The 19898-nt window shown below is 46.5% G+C and overlaps 3 protein-coding genes and 1 pseudogene across 6 annotated transcripts in view; 3 read left to right on the plus strand and 1 right to left on the minus strand.

The window, feature by feature from the left end:
- Positions 1-2158, plus strand: part of LOC146376980 (regulator of G-protein signaling 3-like) — a 28471-nt gene extending 26313 nt beyond the window's left edge. For both annotated transcript variants that reach the window (XM_084946656.1, XM_084946657.1), the window contains exons 25-27: positions 20-81; positions 909-1075; positions 1309-2158. In XM_084946656.1, the coding sequence (XP_084802782.1) occupies positions 20-81; positions 909-1075; positions 1309-1521 (442 nt within the window). In that variant the 3' untranslated portion in view covers positions 1522-2158. The remainder of the gene's footprint in view (positions 1-19; positions 82-908; positions 1076-1308) is intronic.
- A 1033-nt stretch (positions 2159-3191) lies between these two features.
- On the minus strand, positions 3192-4077 carry LOC146376981 (myosin light polypeptide 6 pseudogene; annotated as a pseudogene).
- A 7023-nt stretch (positions 4078-11100) lies between these two features.
- On the plus strand, positions 11101-16994 carry LOC146376982 (uncharacterized). Its single transcript, XM_084946002.1, has 4 exons — positions 11101-11281; positions 12648-13030; positions 13670-13867; positions 15387-16994. The coding sequence occupies exons 2-4, from the start codon at positions 12704-12706 to the stop codon at positions 15603-15605; spliced, it is 744 nt and encodes a 247-aa protein (XP_084802128.1). The 5' UTR covers positions 11101-11281; positions 12648-12703; the 3' UTR covers positions 15606-16994.
- A 1798-nt stretch (positions 16995-18792) lies between these two features.
- Positions 18793-19898, plus strand: part of LOC146376983 (uncharacterized) — a 10049-nt gene continuing 8943 nt past the window's right edge. Inside the window, exon 1 of one of the 3 annotated variants that reach the window (XM_084945995.1) lies at positions 18793-18947. The gene's annotated coding sequence lies outside the window, so the exon portion shown is untranslated. The other 2 variants (XM_084945996.1, XM_084945998.1) reach the window with 2 other exon arrangements.

Raw genomic sequence — 19898 nt, forward strand, 5'->3', positions numbered from 1 at the left:
CGTTTGTTTTGTTTTCCAGACCGTCCGCAAAGGAGGTGCTGAGGTGGGCGGAGAGTCTGGAGTCCCTGCTGTCCAATCAGTGTAAGACTTCCTGTTTGTGTTTAACCAATTTAACCAATAAGGGGAGGAGCCAGCATGAGAAACGCCTCTCCACTAGATTAATGTCTTGATGCATGCTCAGTCATCCAGGTAAGTAGATTGAGGTTGATTGTGTTCACCTGGACGTTTCAGTGGGAGAAACGTTTCATCGCTCATCAAGTGACGAACCAACAACTATTGATCAAAGACCACTGATCAGTGATTGATCAGTGGTCTTTGATCAATAGTCATGACACTTATTAATGATCACAAGCTGACCTCCCAGCCCATTGTTCATTCAGTGCTGCTGGTTTCAGTCATTGTGCAAATGTCAAATTTTTATTTGTCACACACACAACCATACACAGTATGACATGAAATGCTTGTAGCTGTGCAATGCCCGACCATTAGATGACAGTGGTTTTACAGTTTTTACAATTTACAGGTTATTACAAAATTTACAGATTTAACTTAGAAATTTACAGTAAAAATGTGCAAATAGCAGAAAGAGATTATAAATTATAGGAAGTGTGTGCATGAAGAAAAACCAGAGTGCGTGTGGTGATGTGATGTGTGTGAGAGTCCAGTCCTACACCTGGTTCAGGGCCGAATAGCCTGGGGGAAGAAGCTCCTCCTCATTCTCTCTGTTTTGGTCTCTTTGGTCGTGCAAATGTCCTGTTTATAAGGTTGAGACCTGCAGTCAGCTGAGACTGAAGACGTCCCCTGATGATGATGATGATGAAACGTTTCTCCCATTGAAACGTCCAGATGGACAGAATCAACCGTTTGGCACCAGATTAATGGCGTGCTTCTCTTTTCTAATTGGTCAGATGGTCTGACGGTGTTCCGTCACTTCCTGAGGTCAGAGTTCAGCGAAGAGAACCTGGACTTCTGGTTGGCTGTGGAGAGGTTTAAAAAGACACGCCCCTCCAACAAGATGGCTGCCAGAGCTGCAAAAATCTACGACCACTTTATTTCTACGACTGCAGCGAGACAGGTACCGTGTGTCTGAGCTCCGATTGGCCGGATGATGTGTTTTTTGGTGTTTTTTTTTCTAATATGGTGATGAAACATTCCTCCAACGATGATGTCGTTACAGTCCAGAGGCTCGGTTAAATTCATACCTGAAACAATCGGGTGTTTACTTTATTGATCATTGTATTAAAGTAAAGACTTGTAATCAAACATGTTGGTCCACCTGGTCATTTGACACAGCTGCATTTTTTCAAGGTCAATGTGGACTCGGCCATCAGAGAGGCAACCAATCAGAGCCTGCGCCTTGGCGTTAGCTCCGCCTCCTTCCAACTGGCGCAGGAGCAGATTTTCAACCTGATGGAGACGGACAGTTACCCACGATTCCTCAAGTCCCGCCTCTACACCCAGCTGGCCAGTCACAACACAGAGCAGCGGATCAGACCAACCAGAGACGAGGGGTTGATCTGAGCTTCTAACTGGCTGAACAAATCTCTCAGTAGCATTCTGGGAGATGTAGTATTGAGTGTTTTGGGACATTTACCCTTTTCACGTTAATCAACTGGATTCTTACGCTAATCTTCTTTTTTTGCTGATCTTTGTTTATCTAGAAACATTTAACCCGTCCGTGTGAGTAAAACATGGCCTCTGACCTTGAACCTGAAATGAGATGCCATCTTTAGACTGTTAGGCATTATCCTTTATGCCTTCTTGTGACCCAGGTGAAGCCTTGCTCACAGGTTAAACATCGGCAGGACTTTCCCATCAGCCTCGGCTGCATGTCGTTCCAGAGCAGACTCTGATTCATGTTTTTAGCTAACGGCTAACTGATGTATCTCTGATTAAAGCTGACTGATGTCACATCAGGTGTCAGACCTCCTGTTTCCTCTTCTGTGACTCACCTCCATCCAGCAGGAAGTCTGACAGCGGCAGGCTGCACAGGTGAAGCAGGTTGAGTGAAGGCTTCACCTGCTGCTGCTGTTTGATTAACACACTGAACAGTTTTAACTGATTCAATAATAACCTGAAAATCTAATAAAACAGACCGAATGACCTCGAAGTTCATTATTTAGTCTTTAAGTCGTGATAACAGAGCGCAGACTTCAGCTGGTGCTTCCTACGGTTCAGGTTCTCAGTGATGGAGACCAGGTATGTGCAGGTGGAGCAGCACCTGCTGGTATCTGGCTGTCAGAGGTGTTTGAAATCACTTTTTTGTAATGAGTGCTGAGAGTACTGAAGATAATTCCACCAGTCGAGGTGTTGAATCTTCTAAATGAGCCCTCACAGTCCACAGGAAATGAAATGAAGGTGGTGTCTTTACAAACGTGAACTCCACCTTTAATGGATGCAAAGAGTCTGAAAGAGATGCAGCAAACATCCCAAACCATAATTCATGTATATAGCACTTTAAAAACAGCACATGGCTGTACAGCAGAAATATAAAAAGTACAGTAAATACATAACAGTAAAATAACAGTGTTCGTTACACACTGAGTCAAAGGCCAGCCAATAAAAAGGCCTGATGTGAAGAGGAAGATCATCCCAAAGCTTCAGGGCCACAGTAGAGGATGCTCGGTCTCTAAGTTTCAGCCACGATTTAGTGACTGAGAGCAACCGAGGGGGACGTGGGGCTAACATACAGGCGCTGGACCATTTCAGGATTTAAAAACCAGTAAAAGCATTTAAAATGGATCCTAAATTCAACTGGAAGCCAGTGAGGGGAGGCCAGAACCTTTGTCACGATACACCGACACAGATCATCGTAACTACACCTCGTGAACAAACCTTTGAGTCGGTTACTTGTAGTTTTACGTCTTCATTTCTTCCCTTTGTTTGATTTCCTTTTTTGTTTTTTCGTGAAATATTTTAAATGCCCATCAAGTTTGTGTTTGTTTGTCTTAATGAGGGTGTTTCTGTGTGTGCGTGGTTGGGTACCTCCCTGTCCAGGTGTTGGTGGCGTCCTTCCTCGCTGCTCACTAAGAGAGGAGCTCTGAGGAGGCGATGAGAGGCTCACATCCAGCTGCAACAGGAACACAATCATTGGTGTTTCTGTTGAAGCACCTGTGTGGACACGCCCATCAAGTTTGTGTTTTTATCATTCCCAATAATTAGACGCAGAGCACCATAAAGAGGAGGCCTGAGCAAGTTTTATTTTGGAGGAGCAAAGTGAATCATAATAACACTGATGACTCAATAAACACATTAATGCAGGACATGGAGAAATGAATGCAGGCAGTGATTTATTCATTTATTGATGATCGTTCCTCCATCGATTCATTTATTCACATTGATTCTTCCTCTGCTGATCACATCAGCAATGATCCAAACAGAGACACACTGAGAAGACGTTTTATTAGAGACAACAAACTCGGATACATCAGACGCTCCGTCCACCACAGAAGAAGAGGAAGACAAAGTCGCTGTCTGTTTCTACCCGGCCAGAATGTGTTTGACAAACTCGGTGTAGTTGATGTGCCCATTGGCGTCCTCCTGTCCTGCCATCAGACGATCCACCTCGTCCTCAGTCATCCTCTCTCCCAGCGTGGCGAGGACGTGGCGGAGCTCCGCCCCCATCACCGTGCCGTTTCCCTCCTTGTCAAAGACCCTCAGCCCCTCCACAAAGTCCTCAAAGTTGCCCTGCTCTTTGGAGCGGGCCACATGCTGCAGCATGGGCAGGAAGCTGTCAAAGTCCAGCAGCTTGACGTTCAGCTCCTCCGCCTTCGGCCTCCCCAGCAGTTTCAGCACTTCCTCGTTGGTGGGGTTGTGTCCCAGCGCCCGCATAACATCGCCGCACTGAGCGTAGGTGATCTTCATCTCGCCGGCTGGCGTCTCGTCGAACAGAGCAAAGGCGTCTTTGAACTCCTCGTTCTGGTCGGGGGTGAACTCCACCACGATGCTCTTCAGGTCCACCTCGGGGGGTTTTGGCTCTGGCTCCACGGGCTTTGCTGGAGGAGGAGGCTCCTCCTTCTTTGCCTCCACCTTCTTCACCTCTGTCTTTTTCGGTTCCACTTTCTTTGGCGGCATGTTGCTGCAGAGCACTGGCGGTGGAGATGGAAAGTGACTGTCTGGTGTTTTATAGGAGCCAGCGGTGGGCTGAGCGAGGCAAGAGCAAATGGCAGGGAGGAGAGAGGAGGCGACCAAAGATGGAAGAAACCTGGAATGGAAACACTGAGAGGAGATAAGAGGCTGCAGATAAGAAGCTTCCAGAAGCAGCAGAGCCGGTCTGAACCGGAGCCTCTGACCTCTCCTCAGGCCTCCATCAGTGAAAACCGCCTCCTCCTTCACATACTCTGGGATCTTTTCTGTTTCCTGCTAATCAATAGTTTTTAGCGCAGTTTCACAGCGCAGCTATCCTCTGCATCGATCTGTGAAGTAATCTCTGCATACCAGGCCTCTAATTCTGAATTAAATTCTGGATTCATCCGCAAAGAGAAGCCAATCTAGGAGAAATCTGCTCTCTCTGTCTAGGCCTTGGATTAACTGCAAATGGAAGAAAGCAGTCTTACATGTTTGTTTAATATGTGCGTTGAAGGACATGTCCTGGTCAAAAATGACTCCAAGGTTCCTCACAGCGTTACTGGAGGCCAAGGTAATGCCATCCAGAGTAAGAATCTGCTTAGATACCATATTTCTAAGGTTTTCAGGGCCGAGTACAATAACCTCAGTTTGATCTGAATTAAGAAGCAGAAAGTTAGCGGCCATCCAGGTCTTTATGTCTTTAAGACATTCCTGCAGTTTAACTCATTGGTGTGTGTTATCTGGCTTCATGGACAGATAGAGCTGGGTGTCATCTGCATAGCAGTGAAAATGTATGTCTTCTAATGATGCTGCCTAAATCAGGGGCATCAAACATAAACGAGCTGAGAGCCACTGCTGTCGTCTCATTGGAGCCACTTTAGTGTTCAAGTACAAAACAAGAAAACAGACACAAATATTTCTGAAAATGTTTTGTTTGTTTTTTTACATTTCAAATCTTGTATAAGACGACTGTGCCTGTATAACTCAACTACCTCCATCATTAACCTTAGTGCACAGTACCTGTGATACCTGCAGCTGCTCTAATCGCTCTAATAAGATTTTATGGTCGACAGTATCGAACGCTGCACTGAGGTCTAGCAGGATGACCTGTGACAGGTATAATTTCAGGTGAATCAGCTACACAAACATCACTGTGTTTCATAACAGGAGCAGGGAGTGCTGCAATACTGAGTGAGCACCATCACCACGTGAGAGCGCCACCTAGACAGACACTGAGCAGGAACCAGTTCTCTGCATCAGGTTAAACACAGGCTGTAACACCACCTCCCCTCCGCTTTTATCTGCGGCCCTTTCAGTTCAGTTTATTTGTGTCTCGTTATCTCCGAGGTGATGTGGCCTCATGTGTCATTAACATTCCAGCTGTGATAAGAGGCGATGTCCCACGATGCTCTCTGTGTCCTTCAGTCTGGAAATAGCTTCATCTTTCACGCTAAGCTGATCACAGAGGTTTAAAATCCATGAATGAAGCAGATCTTTGATCACAGCAGCACAAACAACGTTGTGTTTTCAAAATATAACTTTAATCTCCAAACACTTTATTGAAACATCCACCAATGAGACATGTAGGATACAGTCATGCGACACACAGCAGGAACCCAGAAGTTCAATGTGATTCACGATTCATGAACATATTGATTCACAGATGAGACATTAAAGAGGGTGGAGTCAGCGCTGCTTCAGTCTGCGGCACCATCAGCATCTGACACAGATATCAATCAATCAATGAATCACTGATCAATACTGTCCTCACAGAGATTATTATCAATAAGTATCATTAACCACCTGGTGGATCTTTGAGAAGCCAGCTCTCTCTGATGGCTGAGCTCAATAAAACCCCTGAAAATCATACATTTCACACCCGAGCCTCATCTCTCGTGGCCCGGTACCAAACGACTCACGGACCGGTACCGTGGCCCGAGGCCCGAGGCTCGGGGACCGCTGTCCTAGGAGACCAAGCTGAGTGGCTTGACGCTCCAGGCGGAGCAAAGCAGCAGCATCACCAGGTCAGGTGAGCAGACCTGTCAGGACGAGAGGGCAGTCTTAACCTTTATTTCTTCAGGTTTGTTCACATTTTTCTGTGAGCTCACCTGAAGATAGAATCACTAAAATGAAACTTTAATGGTTTTACTTTAAAGTTTTGGTCGAGTCCAGTCGAGGAAGATGGCTCCGGTTCAGTAAGAACACCAGTTTCTCTGGCAGCCATCTTCACTGTTATCCTGCTTTCTGATTGGTCTGTACCTGCTCCTGGAAGCTCATAGCCTGATGGACATCTCGGGGGAATCCATCCACAACAAAGCCTCGGACATCTTGCTGACCAATCAGCTGCTGCCTCAGCTCAGAGACGGTGTCCTCCTGCAAGCAGAGACACAGGTGACTTACCTGAAGCAGGCTCAGGGATCAGGTGTGATGTATGCTGGCTCTGACCTGTGGTCCTAGCTCTCCGTGACTCATCACTTAGGAAATGCCCTCCCACCTCCTGCTGGGAGAGGCATTGCATTGCAGCTGCTGCTTGAGCAGCTCGTCCAATGAGATACCTCGGAATCCAAAGTGGTCGGTTAGCCTCGCCGTCTGACTTCCCTTCCCACTCCCCTGATTTCTAGAATCGATTCGATTCGATTTGAATCAATTTGAATCGGGGAAATTTTGCCTCTATCAAAAATATTATAATTCTGTTCACATATCAGTACATTTCCATATTTTTATATCTATAAAAAGAAAGCTGACACTTGCGAGACTTTATAAAAAGTGTGAGCATCACAGCAGAGGCCTTTGTGTCAAAGTCACTGAGGATAAAACACAGAAAAACATGAAGGCGACTTTCCTGGCCTGGATTTTACAGCAGATAACCTTAAAATATTCTGCAGTAGAACAAAAACAGAAGAAAACCATGAATCAGCACATGAACATTACCTGATGCTGCTGAAGTGAAGCAGAGCAAAGTTACAGAGGTTTGATTAGAGGCACAGCTGAGCATTTTGCAATTTTGCATAATTCTAAAAAGTATAAATTTGTTCAGTATTGAACAGAAGAAATGAGGCTTTGTGTTTGGAAGGAAGTGAAAGGAAAAAACGTCGGCCGACAGCCTGTAAACAACGGTAGACTGGTGCGTAACAAGCAAGCGAATAATGCAGAAAACAGATTTTTAGACGGGAAACTGTTCTTGAAGTAGACAGAGAGAGAGAGAGAGAGAGAGAGAGAGAGAGAGCTGTGCATGAAGTGAGATTTTATTGTGGTCGAAGCAAAACAGCAAAAGTCAGAGTGAATTCATGACGATGTTTATGTGAAGCGTAGTTTGGATCTTCTTTTGCTGCTGGTTTGGTCCATATTGTTTGGAGAGAGATAAACTAACAGCTTTAGAATCAGCGCATAAAGGGCGTAAACACAAAGCGCGGAGCCGCCGACGCATCAGAAGCAGCAAGCTGTCGGCTTTCAGCCCTGACCGTGTCTGTGCCGTCGGTGAGAAAGTCACATCTGCATCTGTTTTAGCTGTTTGGTGGTTGTTGAAATTTTGTGAGTTTTAACCTGAGATTCTGGCTTTTTGGGCAAAATAAATTAATATTAAAAAATCAATTCAGGATTTTAATGAATCGTATCATGTTATCCAAGCCAGAATCGATTTTAACCGATAAATCGATAATCAAAACCCACCCCTAAATGTTAGCTGCAGCTCTCAAACACAAACTCTCAGAAAAGTAAAAGTACTTTGATTAGCTGTACTCTGCAGGTCCCGTTTCAGTAAGATGAATATGAAAGTGTCTCACCTCCAGCAGCCTGCTGAGGTGATGCTCAGACAGGACCTTCACCTCTCCTCCACTCATCTTCTTTTCTTGTATCTGTCTGTCGTTGCAGCGGGGACGATGCTGTGGACAAAACAGCAGCATCAGCTGGCTGCGTCGGTTACCATGGTAACGACCTGCTGAGCAATGACAGACTGAGGACAGTGACATCACAGTGACACCTGATGGCAAAGCAGAGAATTACACACCTCTCACTGTCTCCTTATGTGGACGCCTCTCAGACATACACACATCCTCATTTTAGCTCAGTAGAGAAAAAATCTCTAAAGCTGATTTTTCCTGATGTTTCACACATTTTATGAAACATCCTGAAGTTCTCAAATTTTCATACCCACCAAAATCAAAACAATGGAAAAGTCGTGAATTGCAAATGAAAAGTTTGTGGAGATGAGAGTGGACTCCTTCAACCTTCTAAATGATAATAAACAGTTAAAGCTTCATCAGATGATAGTTGATGGTTTCCAGCTTTAAGGAAAGGTTGAACACGTGCAGCGATGTGGGTCCGTGTTCTTAGCCCGGCTACAGGAAGAGACGAGCTGAGACTCGGGGAGCAGGACATGTGGGGGTGGAGCCTCACTTTTAACCCTTTCTGAACTTTGAGATCAGTGATTGTATTGCCTTCTAACAGGAGTCAGTTATACTGCTGATACTGTGTACTAAGTACTGGGCAAAAGGCTTAACCTTAAACTCATTTCTTTATATTTTGCCAGACTTCCTTTTTTTTTAAAAGTGCTCTTGAGCAATCGTTTTCTACATAAAAGAAAAACAAAATTTCTAACAGATAAACAGTATCTGAAAATCTGTTCCTTTAGAGACAGGAACAAATCCTCAAAGACGCGACACATGGATTTTTATTAGAGCGATTAGAACACGCTGTAGGTGTTACAGGTACTGTGCTGCAGTGGTTTGTATCATATCTATCTAATAGGCTCCAGTTTGTGCATGTAAATGGAGAGTCCTCTTCACACACTGAGGTTAATTATGGAGTTCCACAGGGTTCAGTGCTAGGACCAATTCTGTTTACATTATACATGCTTCCCTTAGGCAGCATCATTAGAAGACATAGCATACATTTACACTGCTATGCTGATGACACCCAGCTCTATCTGTCCATGAAGCCAGATAACACACACCAATGAGTTAAACTGCAGGAATGTCTTAAAGACATAAAGACCTGGATGGCCACTAACTTTCATCCATCCCTTCTCTTCCTCTTATCCAGTTCAGGGTTTCTGTGGGACTGGGGCTTATCCCAGCTGCCATAGGGTGACAGCGATACCATGGACAGGTTGGGGCTGCTAATTTCCTGCTTCTAATTTCCAGTCTCAGATAAAACTGAGACTGGAAATGGCCACCCCTTCCTGATCCTCTGCCAGAGGTTTTTTTCCTGGGAAGTTTTGAATTGAACTGGAGTAAACTTGAATGGATGGATGGATTTTGTACTGGTATCCTCTTTTGATCTTCACAGGAGCTCACTGAGGTGTTTTTGATGTGCAGTTGCCCACCTTCACTGTCTGCTTTTCAGGAAGCCAGTTGCAGGTTGCAGTGTCCACACCTAGAAACATCAGCTTTTCCACACTCTGCTATGGGATGATTGTGTTAAAAGCTCAGCTCAAGTCGATGAAAAGGACTCGAACGTAGGTGTTCTTCGTCTCCAGGCGTGACAGCGTGAAGTGGAGTGTAGTGGAAATGGGATCCTCTGTGGATCGGTTGAAATTGAAAACTGTAGGGGATCCAGATTACCCAGAGACTGTTCTTGGTGTGCTTCAAAATCAGCCTCTCAAAACTTTTACTCACAACTGGTGTGATGGCCGTGGGTCTAAAGTTGTGTAAGCAGGCTGGGTTTGTTTTCTTTGTGAGTTATGATGGCGCTCTAGAGGCAAACTGGCCTGCCCGAGTGATGTGTGAAGAATGTCTGCAAAAACATATTTCTTTGCTTTCTTTGCTCTGCGCAGTTCTATAAAACATGCCCACAAATGTTGTCTGGCCCTGCTGCCTTGCGTGGATTGACCCTGGCCTTTCTCACCTCAGCTGTTGACAGCTGGAGAACCCCGCCCGGTGGCAGTGGAACTGTTTGTGCCTGGGTGGTGTTGTAACCTCAAATCGTAGAAAGAAGCTGTTCAGTTCATCTGGTAGAGAGCTGTGGACCCGGCTTATCATCGGGGGAGGGGGCTTGTAGTCAGTGATGTGTTGAAAGCCCTGCCACAGACACTGTGGATCCTTGCTATACATGAAGTGAGTGTTCAGTTTCAGCCTCTTCGCTTCTCTGATCCCCTGTGACAGGTTCTTCCTTCCTATAAGCTGCAGGATCCACAGATTTAATAGCTTTGCTTCGAGCTCTCAGAAACGCTCGCTGGAGTCTGTCCCAGCTACCATCGGACAAGAGGGGGGCCCAGGAGGAGCTGGGGGACATCCTGGACAGGTCCGGTCTGGACAGGCTAGCACACAGAGACCGACAACCATTCGCACTCACACCGTTCATTAACCTAACCCCACTACTTCCATTTGAGAGGAAGCCAAAGTACCTGGAGCAAACCCACACGTGAGCAAGCAGGTGACAGTAGGAAGGACAAACTTTCTGCTGTCTGCTGCCTCAGCTCGCAGCTGCTGCCTGGTGGGGTTCAGGGGAGGAAGACGGGACAAAGACACACTGTGGAAGAGAGCCAGATAATGATTCAGTGCAGAGAGGTGCATAAACACATAGTGAGTGAAGAAGAAACACCCAGTGCATCATGGGAATCCCCCAGCAGCCTAGGATCAGGATTCTGATCTCCTGAGCAGAGCTGAGGAATCACAGACTTTTGTTTTTAACAGGACATGTTGATTGACTGAAGAATGCTGCACACTGATTGGCTAAAGATGTGTCAGTCACATGATGACATCACTGTCTTTGGGTTCTTTTTACAATTATACTCGTGCATTTTTAATGATGTTTGAGTCTGGGCACAGGTACAGAAGCTTTATCCTGAAACTGTTGGTTCAACTGTGCAAAAGTCTATGCCAACAGTGTTAGATTGTGTGTGTGTGTGTTTGTGTGTGTGTGTGTGTGTGTGTGTGTGTGAGGCCCACTGATGAAGAGCGTCCTCTGAGTTCAGCTGAATGGAGTTTAACAATGCAGGAATGTGTGTGTGTGTGTGTGAGGCGGGGGATTTGGACGACTCTCTTTGGTTTCCATAGAAACATGATGTAAGGTCGAGGGGGCGGGGTTCTTCTCCTTTCATTGTGTGAGTATGTGTATGTCCTTTTGTGCTTGCTTTAAAGTTTGTGTGGACTGGCTGGTAGAGAGACCTCACTCGATGGAGGAGTAAGACGAAGAACCCAGCAGCAGAGCGGCGTGACGACTGACGGGGTCGAAGACAGGAAGCTGGAAGTTGGAGGAAGTCTGTAATGTAGAGGTGAGGGAACAGGAGCTTTTGTTCTTCGGGGAGTGTGTGTGTGTGTGTGGCCCCTTCGTGACGTTTTCAGAGTCCAGATTGAACCACCTCTGACTTCTTCTCTGGTTTTCTCTGCCGCTTTATTGTGGGCTGCCGCAGTTCCCCCGACAGCCTCTGGGTGGAGCTGCAGCCTGGGGCAGATGAACGCAGTGACACTGCTCATTAATGCATTCGTGTGTGTGGTGTCTTTGTGTTGTAAATGCGATTAGACACTGGCAGCTCTGCTCCTGTTGTTGTTGACCTACTTCTGTTGCTTCACTTTAACCTGAAATCGTCTCCGAGGGCGCACTCGGCTAACTTTACTGTTTCTGCTTCATGTGGAGCTGCTCAGCTTCATTCTCATTTGCAGGCAACATTTTAAAGATAAATCAGAGTTTAAACACTGCTGCAAACAACACACACACACACAAACCTTCATATATACAAATCTACATGTACATAATTTCCTTAAACTATTCTGATTCTGATCTCACGAAGGGGGCCGGTTTTAAACCAAGACATACTATTGCTGAAAGCTGGGGTATAAAAATCACACCGGAACTGGACTGAAGATCAGAGGAACTGTCCACGTCATGGTCAGCATGTACGAGGAGGTCAGAAGAGGTGCAACAGTAAGAGTCTGCAGCCCTGTGTGAAACATGGCGGAGTCTCCATCGTGGTTCCAGATGCATGTCAGCCAGAGGTGATGGAGATCTTCAAACACACTGCCAGTGCAGTGAAAGCATCCTGAATAGAAACATACGGCGGATCAGCCTCCGCAGAGCCCGGACCTCAACATTGCTGAAGCATCGATTCGTTTCTGCCAAGAGGAGTGGTCAAACATCCAAAGCATCGGGTCAGGCTGAAGCTCGCTGAGGGACGTTGAACCAAATGTTAGTGGGGTGTGTTCTTCACTCTGTGTGGATTGCAGAGAAAGTACAATTTTGAAAAAATTTATATTTCTGTACAATAAAAACAAACATTTCAAAGGAGTGATTAAAAGCCCCAAATCACCCTGACGGTGGTGCTGATAATGAGTGGATGGAAACGTCTGAGCATCACCTTCATGTCATTAGAGAACCTATGCTGCCTTCCAGGTGTTTGGGATGTTAGCTGTTAGTGTCTGAAAACATGAGGGTGATGGTATATGTTTCACACTGTTTGATGCGAGGGGTGGAGGGATAGGTGGAGATGGAGGTAAGGATTAATTCACACATAGTAAAAAAGGCTGCAGGCCAACTCTGACCTCGTGGGGCTCAAACGGACGTTTTAGCCTTTAAGTCTGAAAAAATGAAATGCAGTATACAGAATACTACAGAGTACTATCTGTTACTTCCTCTGTGTCCAGGTTCACCGCGACAGCCTGAGGAGAACTCCTCCCTCAGCACCTCCCACACCTCCATCATGACGGACAGCCAACACCCAGGCGTGCCTTCCCCCTCGCTCTCTTCAAATGTTCACCACAACGGCAGGATTGGGGGGGCAGTGTCAAAAAGTCCCATGACCCCTGATCAAAATGGTAGTCTGGATCCAGGACCAGGATCCCACAATCCCAGTAAAGTCAGCAGCAGGACGCTGACCTCCACCTCACCCCTGAGGACCCTCAGGACTCTCGGAGGCCTTGTGAGTCCAGCAGGTCCCAGTCCTGAAGGCGGCACCGTCAGACCTCGGGGACAGAGCCTTAGCTCTGCACTCAGCTCCAGAATGAGAATCACGACCCCCAGAAGCAAGGTAACTCTCACCTGCAGTGAAAGACACACCTGAGCTGGTCCCACAAGTCCAGGAGAGACAGGAGCTCCCAGGTGGAGCCAAATCTGAAGGGAGGTGTTGATCAGTCTTTGGGTAGCTTTGATCAGACAGAGGTCTGATGAGACGAGTTAGAACCTAAAAATCTGGATGGACCACATGTGTGGTCAGAGTTACCTCATGTGATTTTTAATAACAGCCTGAATAATTAAAGAGAGGTCACAGATTCAGGGGAGACCCCGATGAATGGATCAAACAGCCTTTTAGCTGTAGCTTATAAAGAATCATCACCTGTCTGAGGTGAAGTTCTGCACCTGGATGAACTCCAATCAAAGACATCTACAGACAGTCAGAAGCAATAGGCTGACATAAGCTGCCTCAGACTCTGCTCTCAGTGTGGTGCAGACTCTTCTGGTCTGTAGTATTTGACAAACATTGGTGTGAAACTGCAGATCAAAGTGAAAACTCAACATGCAGTAAAGAGTTTTGGTGATTTTGGAAAGAGCGGTGAGGACAGATGGTGACATCGTGGTGTTCAGATGCTGTCACATTAAGTGTGTTGGAACTCAAACCTTTAACTCAGACTCCTGTTAACCACTTGTAACACCTGTGTTGTTGGTGCAGCGTAGGAGCAGCCAGCAGGGGGAGCCAGAGGCCCTGTTGGACCTGATCCTGGAGTCTCAGTGTCAGAGGCTGGACGACCAGAGAGCCAGCGTCAGCCTGCTGCCCGATCCGGGACCAGCTGCTCTTTGTGGGGCCTGCAGTCCAGATCAACCCCCTGTGCCCAGCCTGGACTTTTACTACATGCTCATACACTACCAGGTCTGTATCTTTACTGGGTTAACTGTTAGCTAAAGATTGGACACACTGGTGTGGTTGGTTGGTGTGGTTTTTACAACACCGGGAGTATCAATGCTCCTGACCAATCAGATTCTTGTGATGTCACAGCGTTGCAAAGGCAGAAATATTAGAAATGCTTTTCTTACCTCTAATTTTGAAAACAGAGACCTCCCCAAGTTAGTATTGTTCTTGACTAAAGCAAAGAGAAAAGGTAAATAATAAAGCCTTTGGGTTACTTTTGGTTTAGGGTTAGCAGCAACATGTTAGCAACAGATCCTTTGAGTCCTGTAAGCTGCGAGCTGAGGCTTCCTAGACTGGATTTGTTTAGTCTTGGAGATCACACAGATCCCTGATTGAAGGCCAAGTCCGCACCTCAAAGCAGACTTCATGTGCTCTTTAAAACATTTCTGAACCTGTTTAGCAGCGTGGCTTATCCTGTTGAAGGGCCACAGCCATCAGGGAGCACCATTTCTCTGAAAGGGTGGACACGGCCTGTAACAGTGCTTAGGTAGGCCTGTCACAGTAACATCCACGTGGATGCAGGACATAACTTTTCCCAGCTGAACATCACCCAAAACATCGTGCCGCCTCCTTGGCTCATCTTCTTCCAATCTGGCCTTCTGCTTCCAGGTGTTCCCCAGGTAAGCAGTACACGTGCATCTGGGCATCCACATGATGTGTATGCTGACACCTTTCTATCAGAATGGGCCACCCGGTCCAGCCTTCAGTGAACCTGGTTTGCCGTGTCGTTGGTTCTTTGATAGGTTACTGAGCCCTGCAGACCAACCAAAGGGCTGCAGCTTTGGAGACACTCTGACCCAAACTGTCAGACACATTCAAATCCTCTTGTGCATTTTTCCTGCTTTTAACATCACGTCTGAGGAAAAATGTACACCTGCTCCCTGATATATCCCACCCACTAACAGGTGGTATGACTGTATTCACTTCACCTGTCAGTGGTCAGAATGTCGGCCCTGTTTGAAGTATCCGACCAGTTTCACTCTAGTTCACTCTGATCTATGAGCAATAAGATAGTGCAGCTCCTGCATGTGTACGAATGAACAACAAGAAAATTCGTTAGTACCTCACTATCTGTACACCTTGTTTTAACATTAATCAGTAAAGGTGACGTGGGCAGGACTTGATTTTAGCATTTTCAGTCAAATCTACACTTTACCTGAAGGATGAAAGAGAAGCTCATCAGAACAGATGATGATGCTATGGCGATAAAAAGATTTTATCCATGTTTGTTGTGTTACATTAGCTACCAGACGGGTTATGACCCACGTGAGCTTCTGTCTGTGTCTGCATTTGGGTCCACTCCCACTTACTGACCTCCAGACCCCCATGACAAGATGGCTCTCTGTAAGGTGCAAACAAGTACTTTCTGTCAATATGTCACAACAGTGCGACTGGTCAGGGATGGTCCTGGATCAACACTGATCTCGTCATCAGGAACAGGATAGTGTAGAACAGCCCTCACCTGTCTCTCTGTCTGCAGTCTGACAGGATGGAGGACCAGAGGTGTTCCCTCCCAGACCTGGATGACGTGCTCACTCCGGTTCCTGACGGTCAGGAGAACTTCTTCTCTTTGGTCCAGAGAGTCCAGTCCAGGAGGATGAATGAGCAGCGAGCTTCACTGTTGCTGAGGAACAGTGAGGAGGACCCGGACGCACAATCTGCTAGCTCCTCCCTCCATCATCATCATCATCATCACTGATGAAGCCCCAAGTCTGATTGGGTGGAGCGACTGAATTCTAGTTCCCTTTAAGGAGTAGCATTTGTTGTTGAGTGTGGCTCTGGCTCCTCAGACTGAAACCAGGACCGCAGTGATCCTGGACTTGGGGCCATGAGGGTTTTCGTCTGCATGTAGGACAAACTGCTGTCAGAAATAATCTTAATTTTTACTAACACACCTGTAACACATGTCACATGACCAGGAATCACAGGTTGGTTTCTGTACGAAAGAAGAACAAAATGCTTGGATGGACTCTGAGGTTTGATTTGATGTTTGGAAGTTTGTTTTAATCAAACTTAGGGCTGCAAGCACTTCTGTGTGGATGGGTAAGTGGGGCTGTGTGGGTGGGGCAAACCCATATTTATCTCACACAGCGCCCACAGCATATTTGCCCTTCAAGGCTAGTGGGGATGCCGGTGTGGGCTTTCCCACAGGAAACCCACGTTAGTGGCCAAGAGAGGCATGTTTGGTGGGGCAAGCTGAGGTTTGACTGCATTAGAAGGTGAACATGGGCATCCCTGTGATGCTGGAGTAGGGAAGGTGTAGTAGGGCGTGGGTGTGAGGTCTGAGGCGTGAGGCGTAGGTGTGGGTGTAAGGTCCTTGGTGTGAGGGGTGGGTGTGGGTCTGAGGTGTGAAGCACGCGTGTCAGTGTGAGGGGCAAATGTAGTGATGGTTAACAAGTTAACGAGAAGTGGTCGAGGTTGAAGAGACTACTGAAACCCTTGGGGGCGCAGGACACGACTCATTAAGTCACATGACTGGGGGGGGGGGGGATGCAAAGCATTCTGGTAGATGTAGTGAAGTTTAGTAACCTATACTTTCAGCTTTAAAAGGACACAGCCTTAATGAGGTCATCATATCCATCAGCTGTTGCTCCTCCCACCACAATGCCGTACAGGAAACAGCTGTTTACTTCCTGTTTGTTCTGTGGTCCCTAACCCAAACTAACGAGGTGACTGAATGCAGACCAACTGACGATGCACTCACTGACCGCATGATAAACACTCTGTATGTAAACGTCACCCTGGACCTGTGAACCTGTGACCTGATCTGTGTCCTGTTTCACCTGTACTAAGTCTATAGTAACTGCAGAAATGTGACCTTTAACCTCGTGGTGCTGATTTAAATAATCTCTCTAACAAACATCTCAGCTTGTATTTCACTGTCAAACTTTATTCAAACATGCAGCTCACAGACGTGATGTCAGGCTCTCCCACCTGTAAACACCTGACATGTTTACCAATCACAGGTGTCCGTCTGGATCTGAAGCCTCTCTGTGACCTCTGACCTCTGTAAGCTGGAAAAGTCTGATCGTAAAGAGAAATGTCACTTCCTGTGTTGGAGGCTTGAATAAAGTTTCATCAGGCTTGATCCTTTTTGTCCTCCTCCTTGTTGCCTGGTAACACCTTTCTCACCCTCCCAGTCACTCATAAAAGCGACGATGGTTCAAATCTGACCAGAGATTTCACATTTCAGTCAGCTGACTGCAGACAAACGAAGCCGCCTCCTGTTGCTGTCTGCAGGCGACCTTTGATCAGGACCACACATGTCCCAATCCAGAATAATTGGATTTGTTCGGAGTGGTGCGACAGCGACGTAGATTTCAATTCAATTGTATTTACACAGCGCCAAATCCCGTTAAGGTGCTTTATATTGCACAGTAGATCGTACAATAATAGACACAGAGAAAAACCCAGCAATCATATGACCCCCTATGAGCAGCACTTTGGCGACAGTGGGAAGGAAAAACTCCCTTTTAACAGGAAGAAACCTCCAACAGAACCAGGCTCAGGGAGGGGCGGGGCCATCTGCTGTGATTGGTTGGGGTGAGAAAAGGAAGACAGGATAAAGACATGCTGTGGAAGAGAGACAGAGATTAATAACAGATATGATTCAATGCAGAGAGGTCTGTTAACACATAGTGAGTGAAGAAGAAACACCCAGTGCATCATGGGAATCCCCGGCAGCCTACGTCTATTGCAGCATAACTAAGGGAGGATTCAGGGTCACCTGGTCCAGCCCTAACTATATGCTTTAGCAAACAGGAAAGTTTGAAGCCTAATCTTGAAAGTAGAGATAGTGTCTGTCTCCTGAATCCAAACTGGAAGCTGGTTCCACAGAAGAGGGGCCTGAAAACTGAAGGCTCTGCCTCCCATTCTACTTTTAAATACTCTAGGAACAACAAGTAGGCCTGCAGTGTGAGAGCGAAGTGCTCTAATAGGGTGATATGGTACTACAAGGTCATTAAGATAAGATGGGGCCTGATTATTTAGTATTATTTAGGCCTTAGTTTTCACTGGAGCTACAGTATCCAGAGTCGTACGTAGTGAGGAGGTAAAATTATTAACAAGATGTAGATCTGGACACCGTGATCATGAAACACGCAGCTGCTGACAGGCTGAGACAGCCGACGCTATCGTCAAAGACTAATAATATAAAAATAATAATAATAAAACAAACACACTGTTGTGTCCTTTGAGCTTTTTAAAAGACGTTTTGATAAATGCGTTGTTTTAGTAACTCTGAAATAAACTGGTTGTTCCAGCACAGTTTCATCACAACAGAAATGCATTGGTTATTTTTTTTTCTCTGCAGCTTATTTTAAGACTTTGATCAGCTCCAAGTGTTGAAACAACAAATGTGTTTCATGCTGAAATAAACTTACTCACAGCCTGCTGCAAACTCATTATTCCAGCCTGGATGAATATCGGATCGGTCCATCTCTACCTCATACATTGGAAACTGCTGTGTAATCATACTTTTACTCACTGTATCACAGTATAACAAGGAGTGGATGGACAGAGGTCAGTGTTACTCCTAGGGGATATTAATGGCTGTATTTCATCAGATGAAAAATTCACATTTGGCGCTTTTGACACTTTTAATCTCTGACTAAATCAGTCTCCAGCTCTGTTTCACATGTATTCAAAGGAACTTGATCACACCCACACTGCTAAACCACTGGTTTAGTTAGTAAACTCTAATGTGCCCTTTGCTTTTGTTTGATTTTAGTTTTTATATATTTTTATTTTTATTTGTATGGAAGCGCACATGTATTTTATGGAGCGCCTGCTCCCATCAGCTCTTCTTCGTGCACCAATAGAAAAAATAAACCCTCAAACGAATCCGGAAACTCAGTCAGAGGGACCGCTTCACTTCCTCCACTGAGCATGTCCATCACTGCGCATGCGCGGCTGCAACACAGGACGTAAACAAGTAGCGCGAGTTCCGCCGCCCGCGTGCATCCGCCAAAGAGCGCGAGTCGGCGAGAATCAAAGTTTAACGGCTGTAAGAGCGCGAGAAAGATCGATCAGACCTGATCAGGTAGGAGCACTTCCGTTTTCTTTAAGGTTAGCGTTAAATTGAACTCGCCCTGACCCCTAACCCTCAGTGTGACCGGTTCGGTTTTTACAGATAAGAGCTCTTTAGTGACGTCACATATGAGCGCCAGGTTGGTTTCAGCGGCGACTTCGCGATGGAGCTCGAGCTCGTCTTTTGTCTGAGGCGGGTTGACCCCTGACCCCGCTGCCGTAGTCTCCTCTCAGGTAGACGGCAGCTGATCAGCTGATCGTGTTCCACGCGCTGCTGGGATCGTTACTCTTGATTGATCCTGTGGTCACACCTGAGCGACCCCGGACACGGAGTTTAGGAAGAACGCTAGCTACCGGCCGATACCGTGGCTTCTTAGCTGTAACAGAGTTTGACCCGTGAGCCGATTACACGCAACCACGACAGCCACAGCGCAGCAGTTTGTGTGACTGTTGTAAACATGTACACGCGTGTCACAGCTGTGAGCACAGGCCCACTATGAGCGTCTGCAGTGACAGATCACGTGTTTGTGCTCTGTGACGTCATCTGACCCTACCTGCTCCTCCTCCTTTGAACAGAAGGCCACTGTTCTCTTTTTCTGACTGGGCTCGAGGAAAAGAGGTTAGGGGAGAGGAGATGGTTTTGGAAGATGCCCGAGGAGGAAGAGGAGGAATGCTGAGGGGCTCCTGGTTGTGGGAGGAGTTACCTACAGGTTGGGTGCTGAGGGAACCAGCTGAGAAGTTGTTTCCTCTGCACAGTGGACAGGAGACAAGGAGGCTTGATGGAGAAATGAGGAAGTATAGGAAAGCATTCAGAGGAAGAATAGAGAGAGTTGCAGAGGTGAAGGAGTACAGTGAGGAGTATAGAGAGCTGTGTGGTTAATCTCAGAGGACGTGATGTCACAGCTGAATAAAAGCACCCTGAATCCTGGTGGTTGTGAATCGACGACACACGTCACAGATTGAA

This window comes from Perissodus microlepis, chromosome 12 (genome assembly GCF_051167445.1).
Source record: "Perissodus microlepis isolate ML-2025 ecotype Zambia chromosome 12, ASM5116744v1, whole genome shotgun sequence".
NCBI classification, from domain to species: domain Eukaryota; kingdom Metazoa; phylum Chordata; class Actinopteri; order Cichliformes; family Cichlidae; genus Perissodus; species Perissodus microlepis.

Coding starts and splice junctions, on each gene's coding strand:
- LOC146376982 (XM_084946002.1), top strand. CDS start 12,704: ATGACGGACAGCCAACACCCAGGCGTGCCTTCCCCCTCGCTCTCTTCA. Junction 13,031..13,669: donor TCACGACCCCCAGAAGCAAG/GTAACTCTCACC, acceptor TTGTTGGTGCAG/CGTAGGAGCAGCCAGCAGGG. Junction 13,868..15,386: donor ACATGCTCATACACTACCAG/GTCTGTATCTTT, acceptor CTCTGTCTGCAG/TCTGACAGGATGGAGGACCA.